Source organism: Chaetomium fimeti (assembly GCF_033439085.1).
Source record: "Chaetomium fimeti strain CBS 168.71 chromosome Unknown B0H64scaffold_1, whole genome shotgun sequence".
Lineage (NCBI taxonomy): Eukaryota > Fungi > Ascomycota > Sordariomycetes > Sordariales > Chaetomiaceae > Chaetomium > Chaetomium fimeti.
Genome location: NW_026944329.1, coordinates 433319 through 446656, shown reverse-complemented (window position 1 = coordinate 446656; position 13338 = coordinate 433319). Strand labels below are relative to the sequence as shown.

The 13338-nt window shown below is 55.7% G+C and overlaps 6 protein-coding genes across 6 annotated transcripts; 1 reads left to right on the top strand and 5 right to left on the bottom strand.

The window, feature by feature from the left end:
- Positions 1-2268: 2268 nt before the first annotated feature.
- B0H64DRAFT_447866 (concanavalin A-like lectin/glucanase domain-containing protein) lies at positions 2269-3345 on the top strand. The gene is made up of 2 exons (XM_062807026.1): positions 2269-2689; positions 2765-3345. The coding sequence occupies exons 1-2, from the start codon at positions 2451-2453 to the stop codon at positions 3180-3182; spliced, it is 657 nt and encodes a 218-aa protein (XP_062663406.1). The 5' UTR covers positions 2269-2450; the 3' UTR covers positions 3183-3345.
- Positions 3346-3581: 236 nt separating this feature from the next.
- On the bottom strand, positions 3582-4548 carry B0H64DRAFT_437101 (kinase-like domain-containing protein; the record flags this gene model as incomplete). The annotated part of the gene is made up of 2 exons (XM_062806220.1): positions 3582-4067; positions 4150-4548. The coding sequence occupies 2 exons, from the start codon at positions 4546-4548 to the stop codon at positions 3582-3584; spliced, it is 885 nt and encodes a 294-aa protein (XP_062663405.1).
- Positions 4549-5738: 1190 nt separating this feature from the next.
- Positions 5739-7324, bottom strand: B0H64DRAFT_379372 (uncharacterized protein). The gene is made up of 3 exons (XM_062802654.1): positions 6948-7324; positions 6060-6886; positions 5739-6008 (listed from the first exon to the last, which is right to left on the bottom strand). The coding sequence occupies exons 1-3, from the start codon at positions 7208-7210 to the stop codon at positions 5887-5889; spliced, it is 1212 nt and encodes a 403-aa protein (XP_062663404.1). The 5' UTR covers positions 7211-7324; the 3' UTR covers positions 5739-5886.
- A 1568-nt stretch (positions 7325-8892) lies between these two features.
- B0H64DRAFT_379369 (uncharacterized protein) lies at positions 8893-9567 on the bottom strand. Its single transcript, XM_062802653.1, has one exon. It carries the CDS (start codon positions 9266-9268, stop codon positions 8909-8911), a length of 360 nt encoding a protein of 119 aa, XP_062663403.1. The 5' UTR covers positions 9269-9567; the 3' UTR covers positions 8893-8908.
- Positions 9568-10185: 618 nt separating this feature from the next.
- Positions 10186-10864, bottom strand: B0H64DRAFT_369209 (uncharacterized protein; the record flags this gene model as incomplete). The annotated part of the gene is made up of 2 exons (XM_062802010.1): positions 10186-10326; positions 10403-10864. 2 exons carry the CDS (start codon positions 10862-10864, stop codon positions 10186-10188), a joined length of 603 nt encoding a protein of 200 aa, XP_062663402.1.
- Positions 10865-11594: 730 nt separating this feature from the next.
- Positions 11595-13186, bottom strand: B0H64DRAFT_421345 (uncharacterized protein). The gene is made up of 3 exons (XM_062805529.1): positions 12845-13186; positions 12039-12761; positions 11595-11961 (listed from the first exon to the last, which is right to left on the bottom strand). Exons 1-3 carry the CDS (start codon positions 13089-13091, stop codon positions 11714-11716), a joined length of 1218 nt encoding a protein of 405 aa, XP_062663401.1. The 5' UTR covers positions 13092-13186; the 3' UTR covers positions 11595-11713.
- Positions 13187-13338: the final 152 nt, after the last annotated feature.

The window sequence follows — 13338 nt, the reverse complement described above, 5'->3', positions numbered from 1 at the left end:
CATTTCTTTTAGTTTCGCGTGGTGCTGCGAACGAGTCGATGAGAGGGCTGCCGCGTCGTAGTTGTTAGCAATGGCGGTTATTAGTGTTCTGAGAAGTAAGAACACCTACCCGGTGTTTGTGAGTTGCCTTGCGGACCGGGGTGCAGCGGCTTAAATGCTCGAAACTTTATGATGAATTCTGTGGGTTGTGGTGGTGGCCGTGCTGCTGCTGCTGTGGTGATGATGCTGGTGCTGATGTGTTTATGTTACCTCACCCTGGGAACCAGTGGTTATCTTATATTGGTCTACACCGGACTAGCTTTCCACAACTCTTGCTGGGTGCCCGACGTGATCGCGTGCCTGAATAGGTCGGGAGCCAGCAGGGCCGTTTCACCCCGTCGGCGTCGTCGTCCCGGCCGCCATGATGTTGATGCATCACAGGGCGGTGGTGCGCGTGTTGGCCTGGCCCTGACCACCCTGGCGACTCGTAGCTTAGCAGTTACCAAGAAAATAATTGATACGCGACCCCTTTTCCATCCAATTAGCGGGGACAACTGACCGGGAATGGGGGTAGTGTTGACCGCAATGACCGCGGTTGTTTGGGATTCTGGCCCCCAATTGTAGGAGTAACGGCAAGCCAAACAACCCTCGCCACCAAGGCGCCCAGCCCCATTGTATCCAGTCCGGATCTATTCACAGACCTCAACAAAATCTCAAATTCATACCCGAAGCCAGTTTGTTGACATAGGGGATGGGAATGCCGCCTCCTAACCTAATGGAGGATCTGGGAACCCCCTGGCTCAAACAAAAGGCAGCCACCCCTTACTTTTCTCCATTAACTCCTCAAGCCACCCCGTAGCGAAGCATGCTGGTTAGGAAAGTCGTGACGGGCACGGTTCAGCTCCCATCAATTGCGTGGCTCAACCCACAAAAATGGCGTCGTCTCAGGATCGTGATGCCAGTCTCGAACACCCCGGAAGCCCGGTGGATCCAGGCCCGCCGGGCAGTGAAACAACTCGACCTTGGTCCCCAGCCCAAGTCCGCCGGGATTGCAAACTATAGGAATGGCTACCCGGCCCCCAACTAGGAGAAGGATACCCATAAGGCCCACCCACGAGCCGTGCAAAGACTTGGACAAAACACACGACGGCCCAACGGCAAAATCCGATGCGTGTTGGGGATGTATGTATCTATCTAGGTACCGTGCCTAGTGCCACAAGCAGATAGCCGTTGTTGGGTTTCGCATAAAAGGAACGAAGAAGGGATGAGAGAGGTTCCAATCCCATGGGTAAGCCAGGAACACGGGCTGAAAGTCGGACACGGTCGGTTTACATCCTCGACGGCAGTCCCTAGTGGCCACGCCTGCTTTCTGCTGTGAGTTTGTGCATCCTACGTTTTCCCCTTCTTTCTCGCCCCCCAACATTGTCTTACGCCTACTGAACGGAAACCCTGATCGTGCCTTGCTCGGAGCTTGGCACTCGCATACCTGCTGCCTTGAGGTCCCTTACAGACCCCGAGACTGGTGCGGTTCCCGCGTAAGGAGTAATGTTCTTTGATCATATCCCTATATCTTGTTTTATCACCGATAGCGCTTCTCAGTCAACATACCCGACCAGCCGTCTTGCCGGGTAGTCGGGTGGACGTTTCTAGAGGCCCGAGGGGTAATAACCGGGCGATGGATCATACCCTGCTTGGGCGCCCTTCCAAAGTTAGCAGTTGAGACATGCATTGACAGGACAACACACTGCAGCCCCGGTTCCTGGAGCAGCAACGAACCGCTACAAAGCGCGCCAATAGCACGTGTGGTGTCTATTCTCAGTCTTCCCCCTTTACCCAGTGCATTCATACTATATCTTTTTGCCATCCGTGTTGTCTTCCGGTTTCTAACTACGGCAGTATCCTCGTGCACGCCAGCTCCTCCGAGCCCAGTCGGCGGAAGCACCGTTTGGGATAAAGGTATTATTGGTGCGCGTCCCGGGGCTAATATATCCTAAAACAGCCCACCGCCCCCCTTTCCCCGGGAAAAGGGACGTCGGCAGTGACCGGGAATACCCCACAAAATCGGAGATCCCGAATATGGTTGCATGAGGCAGGCCGGACGATGATCATCGCGGATCTGCGGTGATGCTTCAGCCTAAATATAATGCTCCATCAGGCATGATCTCGAGTGTTCCCTAAACCTGGAAGCTTCCGTTGGTCCCGTGGTGTTGGGCCAACTCTCCACCAGAAACTACCGGCATGCAACCTCAGTATAACCTAGTTTCGGGAAAATGGCTGTCAGTCGAGTCAGTCACGTCAATCTCAGCCTGGCCCTGGCCATTTCGCAGCGGATCGTCAGGGCATCGCGATGCTAAATCTGGGGAAGGTTTGACCCGGGCTCCGGCTATAAATACCGGGTGTTTCTTCTAATTATTCACAAAACATCCCCATGGTTCTTCGTTGTTTCCACATTCAACACTCACGTATTCACAATGGTCCAACTCTCCCTTCTCACGGCCGCCAGCCTTATGGTGCCCGGCATGCTCGCCGCCCCCGCTGCTGAGCCGGCCAGCAACCTCCAGGCCCGCTTCGACGGAAACGGCTTCAACAGCTGGTCGGAAGGCGGCAGCAACATCCGCTGCGTGAACGGCCAGGGCGGTTCCTTCACGGCCGACTGGGACAGCCAGGGCGGTTTCGTCTGCGGCAAGGGATGGAATGGGCAGGGCGCCAGGTGAGCTCACCATACATCAGCCAACAAACAACGACAACAAAGCACCTCACTAACCAACCAACCCTCGCCATCTAGAACCATCACCTTCAGCGGCACATACAACGCCACCGGGCCGGGCTACCTGGCCATCTACGGGTGGACGCGCAACCCGCTGATCGAGTACTACATCGTCGAGTCGTACCCGGAGCTGGCGCCCAACGAGGTGTGGACGTCCAAGGGCGAGTTCACCATCGACGAGGGCACCTACGAGATCTTCACCAGCACGCGCGTCAACAAGCCCTCCATCGAGGGCACCCGCACCTTTGAGCAGTACTGGTCCGTCCGCAAGGAGAAGCGCGTCGGCGGCACCGTGACCACCACCAAGCACTTCGATGCCTGGAAGGAGCAGGGCATGACCCTGGGCACGTACGACTCGGTTATTGTGGCTGTGGAGGGCTATACTGCTGATGGTGGGCCCGGCAGCAGCGGGTCGGCGAGCATCAACATCGAGTAGGTGGATGGATGGTGGTGGTCTGGTGCTGTACATAGGAACCCTCGAGTGTGATCACGACGGTTGTTCTCGCTGTCCCTCGGATGGGAGTTGAGGTTAGGCTTGGCAAAGCTTGTCTATACAAACGAACAGTGTGTCTGGGTTCCTCTTGGCAACTCTCGGCCGTTCTCACCCCTTGCTCGCGGATGTTTACCTTCGTGATTGAGATATTTTGCCAATATGCACTCTATGTACAACGGCACGATGTTTGAGTTTAAGTTCGCATGGCTTGCTTTGGCCACTAAAGTACCTCCCTCACACGAGCACTGGCAGAACAGGTTTGCCAAGTCTAAGCCCCCCTCGTCTTCTTTTGGTGGTGTGCCGTCAAGTGTGCGTAGTGTGCTGCATCACCCTCTCCCGATACTAAGGATCTTCGTAAAGATCATTCCAAAAGAGAATATCTTGTAGGAAATCCTCTGGGAGAGCCAGAGATGCAAAATTCTCCCTTTTCGGCGTCCGAATTCCCACATGCACATCAGCAGCAGTCTTCCGCCCAAACCATCCCGCCATCTCCCAGTCCACAAGGCCAACGATTCTGTCATTGTCAACGATGGTGTTGGACAGGGAGAAATCGTTATGCATGAAGCCAATGTCGGAATCTGCGTTCTGTTTTGAGAAGATGATCTGCTCCTCAAGCTCCTGGATCCCCTTGTTCTTCACCGGATTAGGGTCTGGTACGGCATAAGACCGACTTTGGCCAGCTGGAGAGGGGATCGATTGCAGACGGCGCAACACCTCCCTGGCCTGGTTTTTGAACGATTTCTTTTGCTCCTTGGAGATGTATTGCCAAGCGATATTGAGACCAACTCCCGGTATCCGTTCTTGAACGAAAACCTGATGCTTGTCAATCTAAATGGTATCGTCAGTTTCGTACCAGGTTTTGGTGGAGACGCAACCCCTGACTGGAATCACGCGGTTTAAAAAGACGCACCTTTCCCGCAAAGTAGATCTGGGGAACTCTGATACCCAACTCACTGAGGGACCGCCGGACTACAGCCGTAGCCACGACCTCGTTCTCGTCTGCCAGGGAATAGTCCCGTGTCGATCGCCGTCCCTCCTGTTCAGGGTGAAGGTGGCATGACTTCACGATAACCCGCCCCAGAGCGAAGACGTCGCGCCCTCCATCGAGATTTTCGTAAATCCTGTTCGTTTTGTCGCATTGGGATAACACCGACGACCAGTACGCAACGGCTTCGGGTGAGGTGGACAGAAAATGGGCAGGATCTGGCTGGAAATCCCCGGCCGTGGGGTGATAACGACCGTAGAAGGGCACATCTGCATAACGGTCATCGAGGGGGATCCTCTCGGGATTGGCCTCGTAAGGGTTCATTTTGAGAAAGCCGTGAATGATTTTGGAAAGTTGGCTGGGGATGTGCGAACAGAGAGGTTGATCGAACGAGAGAGTACGAGGGGCACCGCCGCACCACCATACCGGCCAAGCCAGGGACGGCCAATGAATGATCGCACCAACATCTTGCCAGGTTCCACCGCCTTCCGACAAGATCCAGAGCGCGGCCTTCAAGAGGCCCACCGACAATCCCCTTTCGCCAATCAAGTGTAATACATATCCCGCGAGTGGCTCCCATGGCCCGAATTCGGCCTCTGGTGCCAACAGCTGCCTTGCTATTCGTGCTATGCTCCCTCAGTAGGCTCTCAAGGCTCACTTGTTGGTTCCTGACCGAGAAAACGTCAACACGATGTTGGTTATGTTGGCCCAATTTGCGGCCACCGTAAGGTATTGTAGGGAGGCAGCGAATTACCCAGGCAGTGAGGGGAGCAAATTGCAAAAGACCATCGGAGCGAGAGGCCTAGGCCTGACCGACCGAGGCTAGGTAGTCAGAAGTCGGGCGATACGCCTTGGGATGTTGCCTTGTCATCCTGGGCTGATCAGTTCCATGTGCGGCGAAGCATTGCAGTTGAGGTCGGCTGCGACGGAGTGACATCTGGGGCAGGGCGAAGACTTCGAGGGGAAGAGGAATATAAAAAAGACTCTTCATCCAGATTCTAACTACCTTCCTCTTAAACCATCACACTCTCAACTCATTTCTCAACAACCCTTCAAGACGAAGCTACAGAACCCGAAAAACAATCCTTCCACTCTTATACAACAACCCACATCCCACCGTTTCCACTAACGATAACAATATGGCTGACCGCTGCCCCGTGTGTAACGGCTGGATGAATACCACCGCCGGTGGCGTCCACAACTGCCCAGGCAAGGCCAAGGCGGTTGCCGAAATGTTCGCCTGCGAGGATGATGTCCCGCTCCTCATCGACGTAGCCACGTAAGTGCACGCATTGTCGGACGGAGAGCCGTTGTTTGTGAGTATTTGCAGCTGACCCGAGTAATTACTACCTAGCATTGGAAGTTCTAGCTAGGCCCGAGGTACCGGTTGACAACAAGGATGGTACCGTAAAGCCCGGGAAATAGACTTGAGTGGGTTGACGGGCTTGATGGAGTCACGGCGGGGCTTTTGAAGCATGGACAGCATGGTCGGCGACAGGGGAAGTTGCTACTCGTTTTGGATATTCATTGTCTGAGGTAGCTTGGCAAATCATGACGATACCTGGTTTTCTATCTCGTTTGGATTGTGACTCCAACGTCCGTGGGTAGCCGGATTCAACTCCTGGCGGGCCAGGATATCCCAACCACTAGTTGCCGCCCTCTCTACTCATATATGTAGCAGAGCGGTCCATCAATCGTCGACACAAGGTCCCTAACAGGTTTAGAAGGGGAGAGCAGTCCAAACGGCACCGCCGTGTCCAGGGTGACATTGTCACTCGGGGGCGCTGGAACACGAAATGTTAGCAGAGCACCAACCCCAAGAAGCCCTTACTCACTGTTCGCCGCCGTCTCCGTTCCCCAAACTTGGTACGTCCTATCCCGCGGATCCCCCAAGTTCTGCCAGATGGTCCACAGCCTGTCCATCTGCGCATGATGCAGCCAAAAGATCGGATCCGCCGGGCTGGCAAACACATCCAACGCAATCGCGCCCACCTGGAAGTGCCCGGAGCCGTGCACACCTCCCTGTGGCTCATCGAGCTGAACATTAAAACACGCCAGATCCGCACAGCCCAGCAAGGCCGTGACATTCGTCGGCCGGGTGTCGCCCGCAAAAGCCGGACTCACATCCCGGACCAGACAGCGCGGGTTATACCCGAACCCCCCCTCCGGCGCAGCAGGCTCAAACGACACGGGTCCAAGGTTAACCGTAAACCGGTCCTCCGTAAACGGGCCCGAATGAACACAACCACCGCCCGTCGCAGGCGGGAAAGTGCGGGTCAGCGCCGGCCCGGCGACGGACAGTGGCGGGCGGCCGGGGACATAAACACCATTACTGCCCATGGACCAGGGCGAACCGTCGAGCACGGAGGACGCGGCCGGGTCGGTGTAGGAGAGCGTCCAGTCCCAGTAGGGCTGGGCGCCGCGGTAGCCGCACTCGGTGCGCAGGGCCGTCTCGTACAGGTGCACGTAGAAGCGGTGGAAGGGCAGGAAGAGGCCCGACGCGTGCACGGCGGGGGTCAGCAGCATGTGGCTGCCGACGAAGTCGTCGTAGCGGTTGCGCACGCCGGGGATGGTGGTCGGCGGGGTGATGAAGGTGTGGTTGTTGTGCAGGCAGTAGACGGCGTCGATGTAGGAGCGGCGGTCCGCTTTGGAGAGCGCGCCCCTATGGTGGGTGGGTGGGTGTTAGTCTTATATGTGACGGGGGTTCAAGACGGGGAACTGACCATTCTCGGCGCCGGAGGATGTTCTTCTTGGTGCAACCTGTCTGACGGGTCTTTAGGGTTGCGTGGATGTACTTTTGGTACTCCCTTTGGAGATGGGCAATCTGTTTGGATGCCACAGCCTCGGCATCATGGCCATTAGCAACGTTGCCGGGCGCAGCACTGGCCAGGGCGCTCAGGGATAGCACGTTAATCAAGAAAGCAACGGGCTTCATCTTGAGATATTTTCTGGTATGGAAATGTGGCGGCGCACTCACTCCCTTCATTGACGGTGGGTTGCTGGGGGAAGCATCCCTCCTTATACGCACGCAGACTATCCCTCGGGCTTGTCCAACCTATCCTGCATTCACCTCTGGCGCTGAGCTGCAGCTGGCCGTGGATCCCAAACCCAAATCGAAGCATAATGATACCCTCCAACGCCGAGGGGAGGCGGGAGCGGCGCGTCGGCCCAACCAACACGTGCGGCTACTGCAATGTCACGCTGATGTTGGCTGGGAGGTGCGTCAGCATGCGGGATGGTTCAGCATGGCTGTCCCGGGCCCGTCCCGCGAACCAGGGGGCGGCTTCAGGTGTGTGGAGGGGAGCCCGCTCGTGCTGACAGTGCATCTCCCCGCGACAACGGACCGGCCAGGGCAGGAGAGTCAGGAGTTTATGGAGCCCGAGCGGTGGATTATCGGAAGTTGCCTACCTCGCTCGTTCTCAATATGAGTAATGGAAACCAGAAGGCTCATTCATATCTTTGTACCAAGAACCATCCCATCAACCCTTCCATCTTGCGATCTCGCCGACATCCCCTGTCCCAATGGCAACCGCCGTGCCGTCCGCTTCGGCGGAGCCGGGGACAACCCCGCTCCACGCCATCCTTCACCACCATGCACGACTTCTCGTTTTGTCCCCCCTGTTCCTCCCTCCCGCCTCCTCGGTGTCCCTCCTTCTTCCATAGGTCCCTCAAGGGTAGTTACGTTACGGTTCGGACACACCAACAACTAAAAAGAAAAAGGAAAGAACCGAAACAAAAGGAGAAAATAAGAAGAAAAACAAGGAGAAGCCATTTATCCCGCGCTGCGCGCTGATAGTTGTTCCCCTATCCACTTCAGCCCACCCAACGAATGTTGAACTCCCGTCTCACTCTAATCCCATCACTGACGGTAGCAGTCAAGGATGCAACCATGTCCCGACATCCAGTTGTGGAAAATGGGATACCGATCGACTATAGTGGCTTTAAAGTTTAAGAGAAATGTGGTGGGATCAACTCGGGAAAAGGATAGCGTGTTGGGTACCTACCTCGGTACCTTGCGTAAATATCATGGCGACCCATGTCGAACGGACTGGGTACCTAGGTAGGTACATACGTAAGTACCTAGGGGAGCTCCAAGTATGCCGTAGGGAATTCCATATCGGGGATAGGAAGTCTATAACAGACTGGTATCCGCGAGCTCCGATGCCACTGCAGGTCTCGACTGGACCACGGGGTTGTATTCGTGTACAGGCTTGACCAAGGCCCTTAAATGATAACCCCATACGGAGGCAAAAAACCGGTCTGCGAGTGCAGCTGTCCACCAAACGCCACAATAGTAAGGAAAGAAAAGCACACTCTTTTTGATTCGCTACTAAAGGGACGATGTGAACTATAAGAGACGCTCGTCAAAGTCAAGGAGGCTATTAACATGAGTCCCTGGTTTAGGACTTGAGGCTGGGAATATCTTTTGCATACCCCCATAAAGGAACTTGGGCGTGACAGGAAGTAGGCAGCGGGACACGTTAGAGAAAGCCCTCGCACCTCAAATTAGTGTCTGGGCCGTACAATTCCACCACCGCCGTATCCCTAACCTAGCTCAACCCATCCCCACTTGACACGACCCCCGACATATCCCGCCCCAACCACTACGCAGCCACCCCCTACACCTCAACCCCCCCCCCCCCCCCCCCCCGGCTTTTACTACCTCCCCCCCTCCCACAACCCCTCACATAAAAGCCGCGGTACTCTGGGTCGAATTCCCCGGCGCCCCCGTCGCGGCGTACTTGCGCACGCCCGTGCGCTCCGCCTCGAGCGCCTCCCGCTCGCGCGCCGCGTTGGCCTGCCGCACCACCGAGCTCTCGAACTTGGACAGGAACCGGCTCAGGCGCGACTTGGGCTTGGGCTGCGCGTCTGGGTTCGGGGCCACGCGCTTGTCGACGTAGACGTATTGGCGGGGTTCGCGCGTCGGGGGGGTGGTGGTTTGGTTGGTGGCGGTTTGGTTGGTGGTGGGTGCCGTGAGGGTGGTGGAGGAGGTGGTGGAGTGGAGGGAGGGTTGTTGTTGTTGTTGTGGTTTGGCGGTGCTCATTTTGGTGGGTCGGGGGTGGTTGTGATGTCGGGGTGATGGTTTGTTGTGGTTCAAGTTGGCTTTTGAGTCTGGGGGTTGCTGTCCGAGAGCAAAGAATCAAGGGACAATATTGCTTTATATCACATCCCCTGAAGCTTAAATGTCGTTAAGCACTATGGCATCCCCCTCGGATAATGACCAACGACCGGCAGACGACCTGTACACAGCCATCCTTGGCGGTGGTGCATTTGTCGACCAGCGGGCCGCGGGCCCTTTTCGCTTCGGTTGGCATCTAACGTGACAGTCAACCTTGAACATTACTGGCGTGCCTGTGTCGAAACCCGTGGGAGGATGGCTGGATTTGCAAAAGGTGTCTTCACTCGACCTCCGGCTAATGTCTTGTTGGGGGCCGCATGTTGTGCATTGGGGCTGTGCAAACCACCTTCACCAGCGGTCCGAGTTTGGTGAATGGCAAACCTCCCGAGTTTAAGCCTGATGAAAGGCTCGAAGGATTCCGGGAGGCGTCAGGTAGACCCTTGGTGACATAACGTTTCCTAAATTCGTTGGTAGAGAGCACGAGGGGTTGATGAAGGGTTACAATAGAGTGTCAAGAGAAACAAGGACCGGGTTGCCACATCACGAAGGGTAGGAGTTTCTGGGGAATATGGTGGTTGCTGGGTAGGAATCAGACAGCTCGTTATTGTGGGTAGTGGGATGGGCAGCAGATCCCCAACTCTTCTCGTACGTCCCAACCGTCATGCCCTCATTCGCCTCCGGGGGCTCAGGTTGTTCTGCAATTTATTTTGTTTTGCTGTCCTTGACCCCCGCGAACCCAGCCCCACCGATCCTTCGCACGGCAGGCTTGGGAGGCCTCCAAACCCTGCGATATGCCGACCCAGGCCCACGTCTTTCCCCCATGGATAAGACGCTAGCAGGGCTCAAACAACGCCCGGGCTGTTCTTCCAAAGCGGAACCATCAGCACCGGGAGGTCACGGTCACGGGTGAACCTGATGCGACCACCACAGCTCCGCAGCTTCTCGAGGCGGATACAGTACCCGCGCATGACGGCGTGGATGTCCTCGTCGCAGCAGCAGCATGTCAGCCGCACGTCGATGCAGCCGATGCCGCGTTGAACAATGGCGGAGATGCAGAACCGGACGCCCTCGGGGCCCGCGGCGGTGGTAGTCGTCGAAGCGGGCGCGGAGGACCTTGTCGTCGAAGATGCGCGTGAAGAACTCGATGGTGAAGGAGGCCGGGATCTTGCTGTCGCGTACGTCGAAGCGTAACAGGTATTGGGTGATGTTTAGGCGGGTCTTGATGAAGTTGCGCTGCGCCAGTAGGTCCTCGTCTTCTGTGCTCTCGTCCGGAGTGTCCATGTCGGCACTCTGTCCGCTTGAGCTCCGCTCGCCGATGTTGAACAGCTGGTCAATCTTGTCCATGATATCGATGGCGATCAGGCAATCGTGAAAAAGCCCCGGTGTGTGGGGAAGGACGCGAGCGACCTGCGATTCTGTCACTTGACCTTTCTCGGAGCCCTCAAGAAACACATCGGTAATCGCGAGGCTGGCAGCATAATCGTGGATTTGCTGGTCAACCCTGGAGGTTTGGGGTGGCATCTTGTCAATCTCGAGAGTTCGAAAAGTCCGAGTGTTGATGATGGACTGGTGAGATGGTGGGTTGTGTGTGCTGATGTGTTGTCGATCAAGGTGGTAGGTAAGCACAAATACAACAAGAGAAAGCAAACAAAAACCTGGAAACAAATTCATGCATTATTGTGTGATTAGGGCGTTAAGATGGTGGAAGCCGAGGTCGTCAGTCGGTCCATGCTCATTCCCCCTCCTGCGACCCGGCTCGGCCTAGTGAACCCTAGGGGAATCTGCTTTGCTATTCCAGCACTGATGAGGCTTGGTGGGTGCACACTTTCACAAGGTCTCACTAAAAGCTTGGAAGGGAAACTGAGGAAGTAACAGGTACCTCACTGTACAAAGGGTCCCATCATGGAAGGGCAAGGCAATGGTATCACACCGAAACAATAGAAGGTAGGATGGTGGGTTAAACGTGTGATAGAGGCAAAGGGTGGAAGAGCAAAAGCCAAAATGAGAACCTATCAGGCTGGCTAAGGTAAGGTACCTAATAGTTGGAGGTGAGGTCCACAAAGGTGATAATGGCGGATAATAAGACAGCGCATGCATATATTGACCTTTCACAGCGGATCGCCATTGTCTTCAAGCTGCATTAGTTACCACGTCCTTCCAGTCTACATGGACACCTTTTCCTTTAAGTGTCCAGTGAACCACACTAATACTTTCAACGAAGAGAAGAAAAAGAATCTTGACATTCTATGGATTCTATGTTGAAGGTTTATCCCCGACAGCAACTATCAACATGGTGCCCAGACATACCTTACCTATTCTGACATCGAAAAAGCCTTCAACAGACCCTTCCGTGGCTCGCTCTCTTTCTTTTCAACACGGACGCGTTGGGCTATTCCGTTTGCCAATCAGGGGGCTGTTGGGTGTCAGCTTGTGAAGATTGTGAGCATCCAAGCAAGCCTGTCGGCTGAGGAGCACAGCTTCACGGCCACGCTGGGCCATTTCTGTTTCATACGCGGTCAGTGCTTCTTGGCGAGTCTTGCTGCCGCCATGCCATAGAGCCAACTGTTGCGCAAGGTTCTTGGCATCCGTAAACCCCTGATTCGCGGCCTCGCCCCGGTCTACAGGTATGGCGGGGATTAGCCTTGAGTTGGTTACGATGATGGATCTGTTCGCCTGTCACAGTCATGACACTTACACATGGTCATAGGGTGAGCTGCGTCCCCGAGCAGCGTGACCCTGCCGCCGAAACCATCCCAGCTGGTTGTGGGCCAGTCGGCCAACCTGACAATGCTGACTTGGGTGTCGTCGGGGATGTCGTCGATGACCTTTCGCAGGGTGATGTGAAACCCAGTATCCTTTGCCGCCATGTGCTTGATCCTAGCAAGCCGAGCCGCGTTGGTCCGCGGCACCACGTCTTCTGGTCCCTCAGACAGCCAGCTCACGTCAAGTTGAGCCTCGTAGTACGGGTTGCTGGTACGACGGCTCCCGTTCACCTCTGGCGTTGAGAGGGTTGAGAAGAACATGTAATATCCCGTAGCTGGATGGCTACCCTGGAAGATGACGGGGTGAGGCAACTGGTTCAACGTGTCCTCTGTTAAGCGGACGGTAACGGCGAGGTAGTGGGCCGGGACTGGGTTAAGGCGTCCCACCCGGTCTCCTACCAACAGTCTTCGTACTCGACTCCCGCTGCCATCTGCTGCAACTAGTACAGAGCCTTCCACCTTCGTTCCGTCGGAAAAGCACACGGAGACGCCAGAGTCGGTGAGCTTGAAGCTCACGACCCTTTTGGTCCACTTGACGTCAATATCGGTGGCGAGCAGCTCCCGGAGCCGTCCGCGGTCGACGCGGCGGCGAAGGCTAGACGGGATGGTGAGCCATGGCTGCGCTGTTTCGAGATTGAGGAACCCGGTCCCGATATCTGGCCATGGTTGTATCTATGAGCTCGGGCCATTGGAAGGATAACTCTGAAGGACCTGGTATTTGACATCAGGAAATACGTACCACTAGTGGGTCGCTGCCGGGGATCAACCTGAATTGAATCTAGGCGGTCGAACAAGCTGTTTGGCAAACAGTGCCTCAGGGCTTCCGAGTTGACAGAAAGGCCCCATCCAGAGAACCTTGCGTGAAGATTCTGGTCACGCTCGTAAATACAGAACGGGGCCCCGGACTTCTTCAGTGCTTGTGCCAGTGCGAGGCCTACAATTCCGGCACCGGCTATGATAACAGGCAGTTGACATGGTTCGGACATGATCGAGGTTGACGTTGAGGAGTAAGTAGGTATTTGCTCTGTAGCAATGGGGATGTGTGTTTTGAATGTGTGTGGATTCCGGTATCGAAGAAAGCTGATCACTGAAATTCGAACGCGACACAAGAGGAGGCATCTGGTCCCTATATACACCCAACTAAAGTCTTGTCCAAATGCTCAGAAGTGACAGCAGGACGACCTAGGTCCTTAGGCCACGGTGAACGCGCAGGGCGCCAAAGGTCAGGTCCCG

Coding starts and splice junctions, on each gene's coding strand:
- B0H64DRAFT_447866 (XM_062807026.1), top strand. CDS start 2,451: ATGGTCCAACTCTCCCTTCTCACGGCCGCCAGCCTTATGGTGCCCGGC. Junction 2,690..2,764: donor TGGAATGGGCAGGGCGCCAG/GTGAGCTCACCA, acceptor CTCGCCATCTAG/AACCATCACCTTCAGCGGCA.
- B0H64DRAFT_379372 (XM_062802654.1), bottom strand. CDS start 7,210: ATGAAGGGAGTGAGTGCGCCGCCACATTTCCATACCAGAAAATATCTC. Junction 6,887..6,947: donor ATCCTCCGGCGCCGAGAATG/GTCAGTTCCCCG, acceptor CACCCACCATAG/GGGCGCGCTCTCCAAAGCGG. Junction 6,009..6,059: donor AACGGAGACGGCGGCGAACA/GTGAGTAAGGGC, acceptor TTCGTGTTCCAG/CGCCCCCGAGTGACAATGTC.
- B0H64DRAFT_379369 (XM_062802653.1), bottom strand. CDS start 9,268: ATGAGCACCGCCAAACCACAACAACAACAACAACCCTCCCTCCACTCC.
- B0H64DRAFT_421345 (XM_062805529.1), bottom strand. CDS start 13,091: ATGTCCGAACCATGTCAACTGCCTGTTATCATAGCCGGTGCCGGAATT. Junction 12,762..12,844: donor CCGGCAGCGACCCACTAGTG/GTACGTATTTCC, acceptor AACCATGGCCAG/ATATCGGGACCGGGTTCCTC. Junction 11,962..12,038: donor AGCTCACCCTATGACCATGT/GTAAGTGTCATG, acceptor CCATACCTGTAG/ACCGGGGCGAGGCCGCGAAT.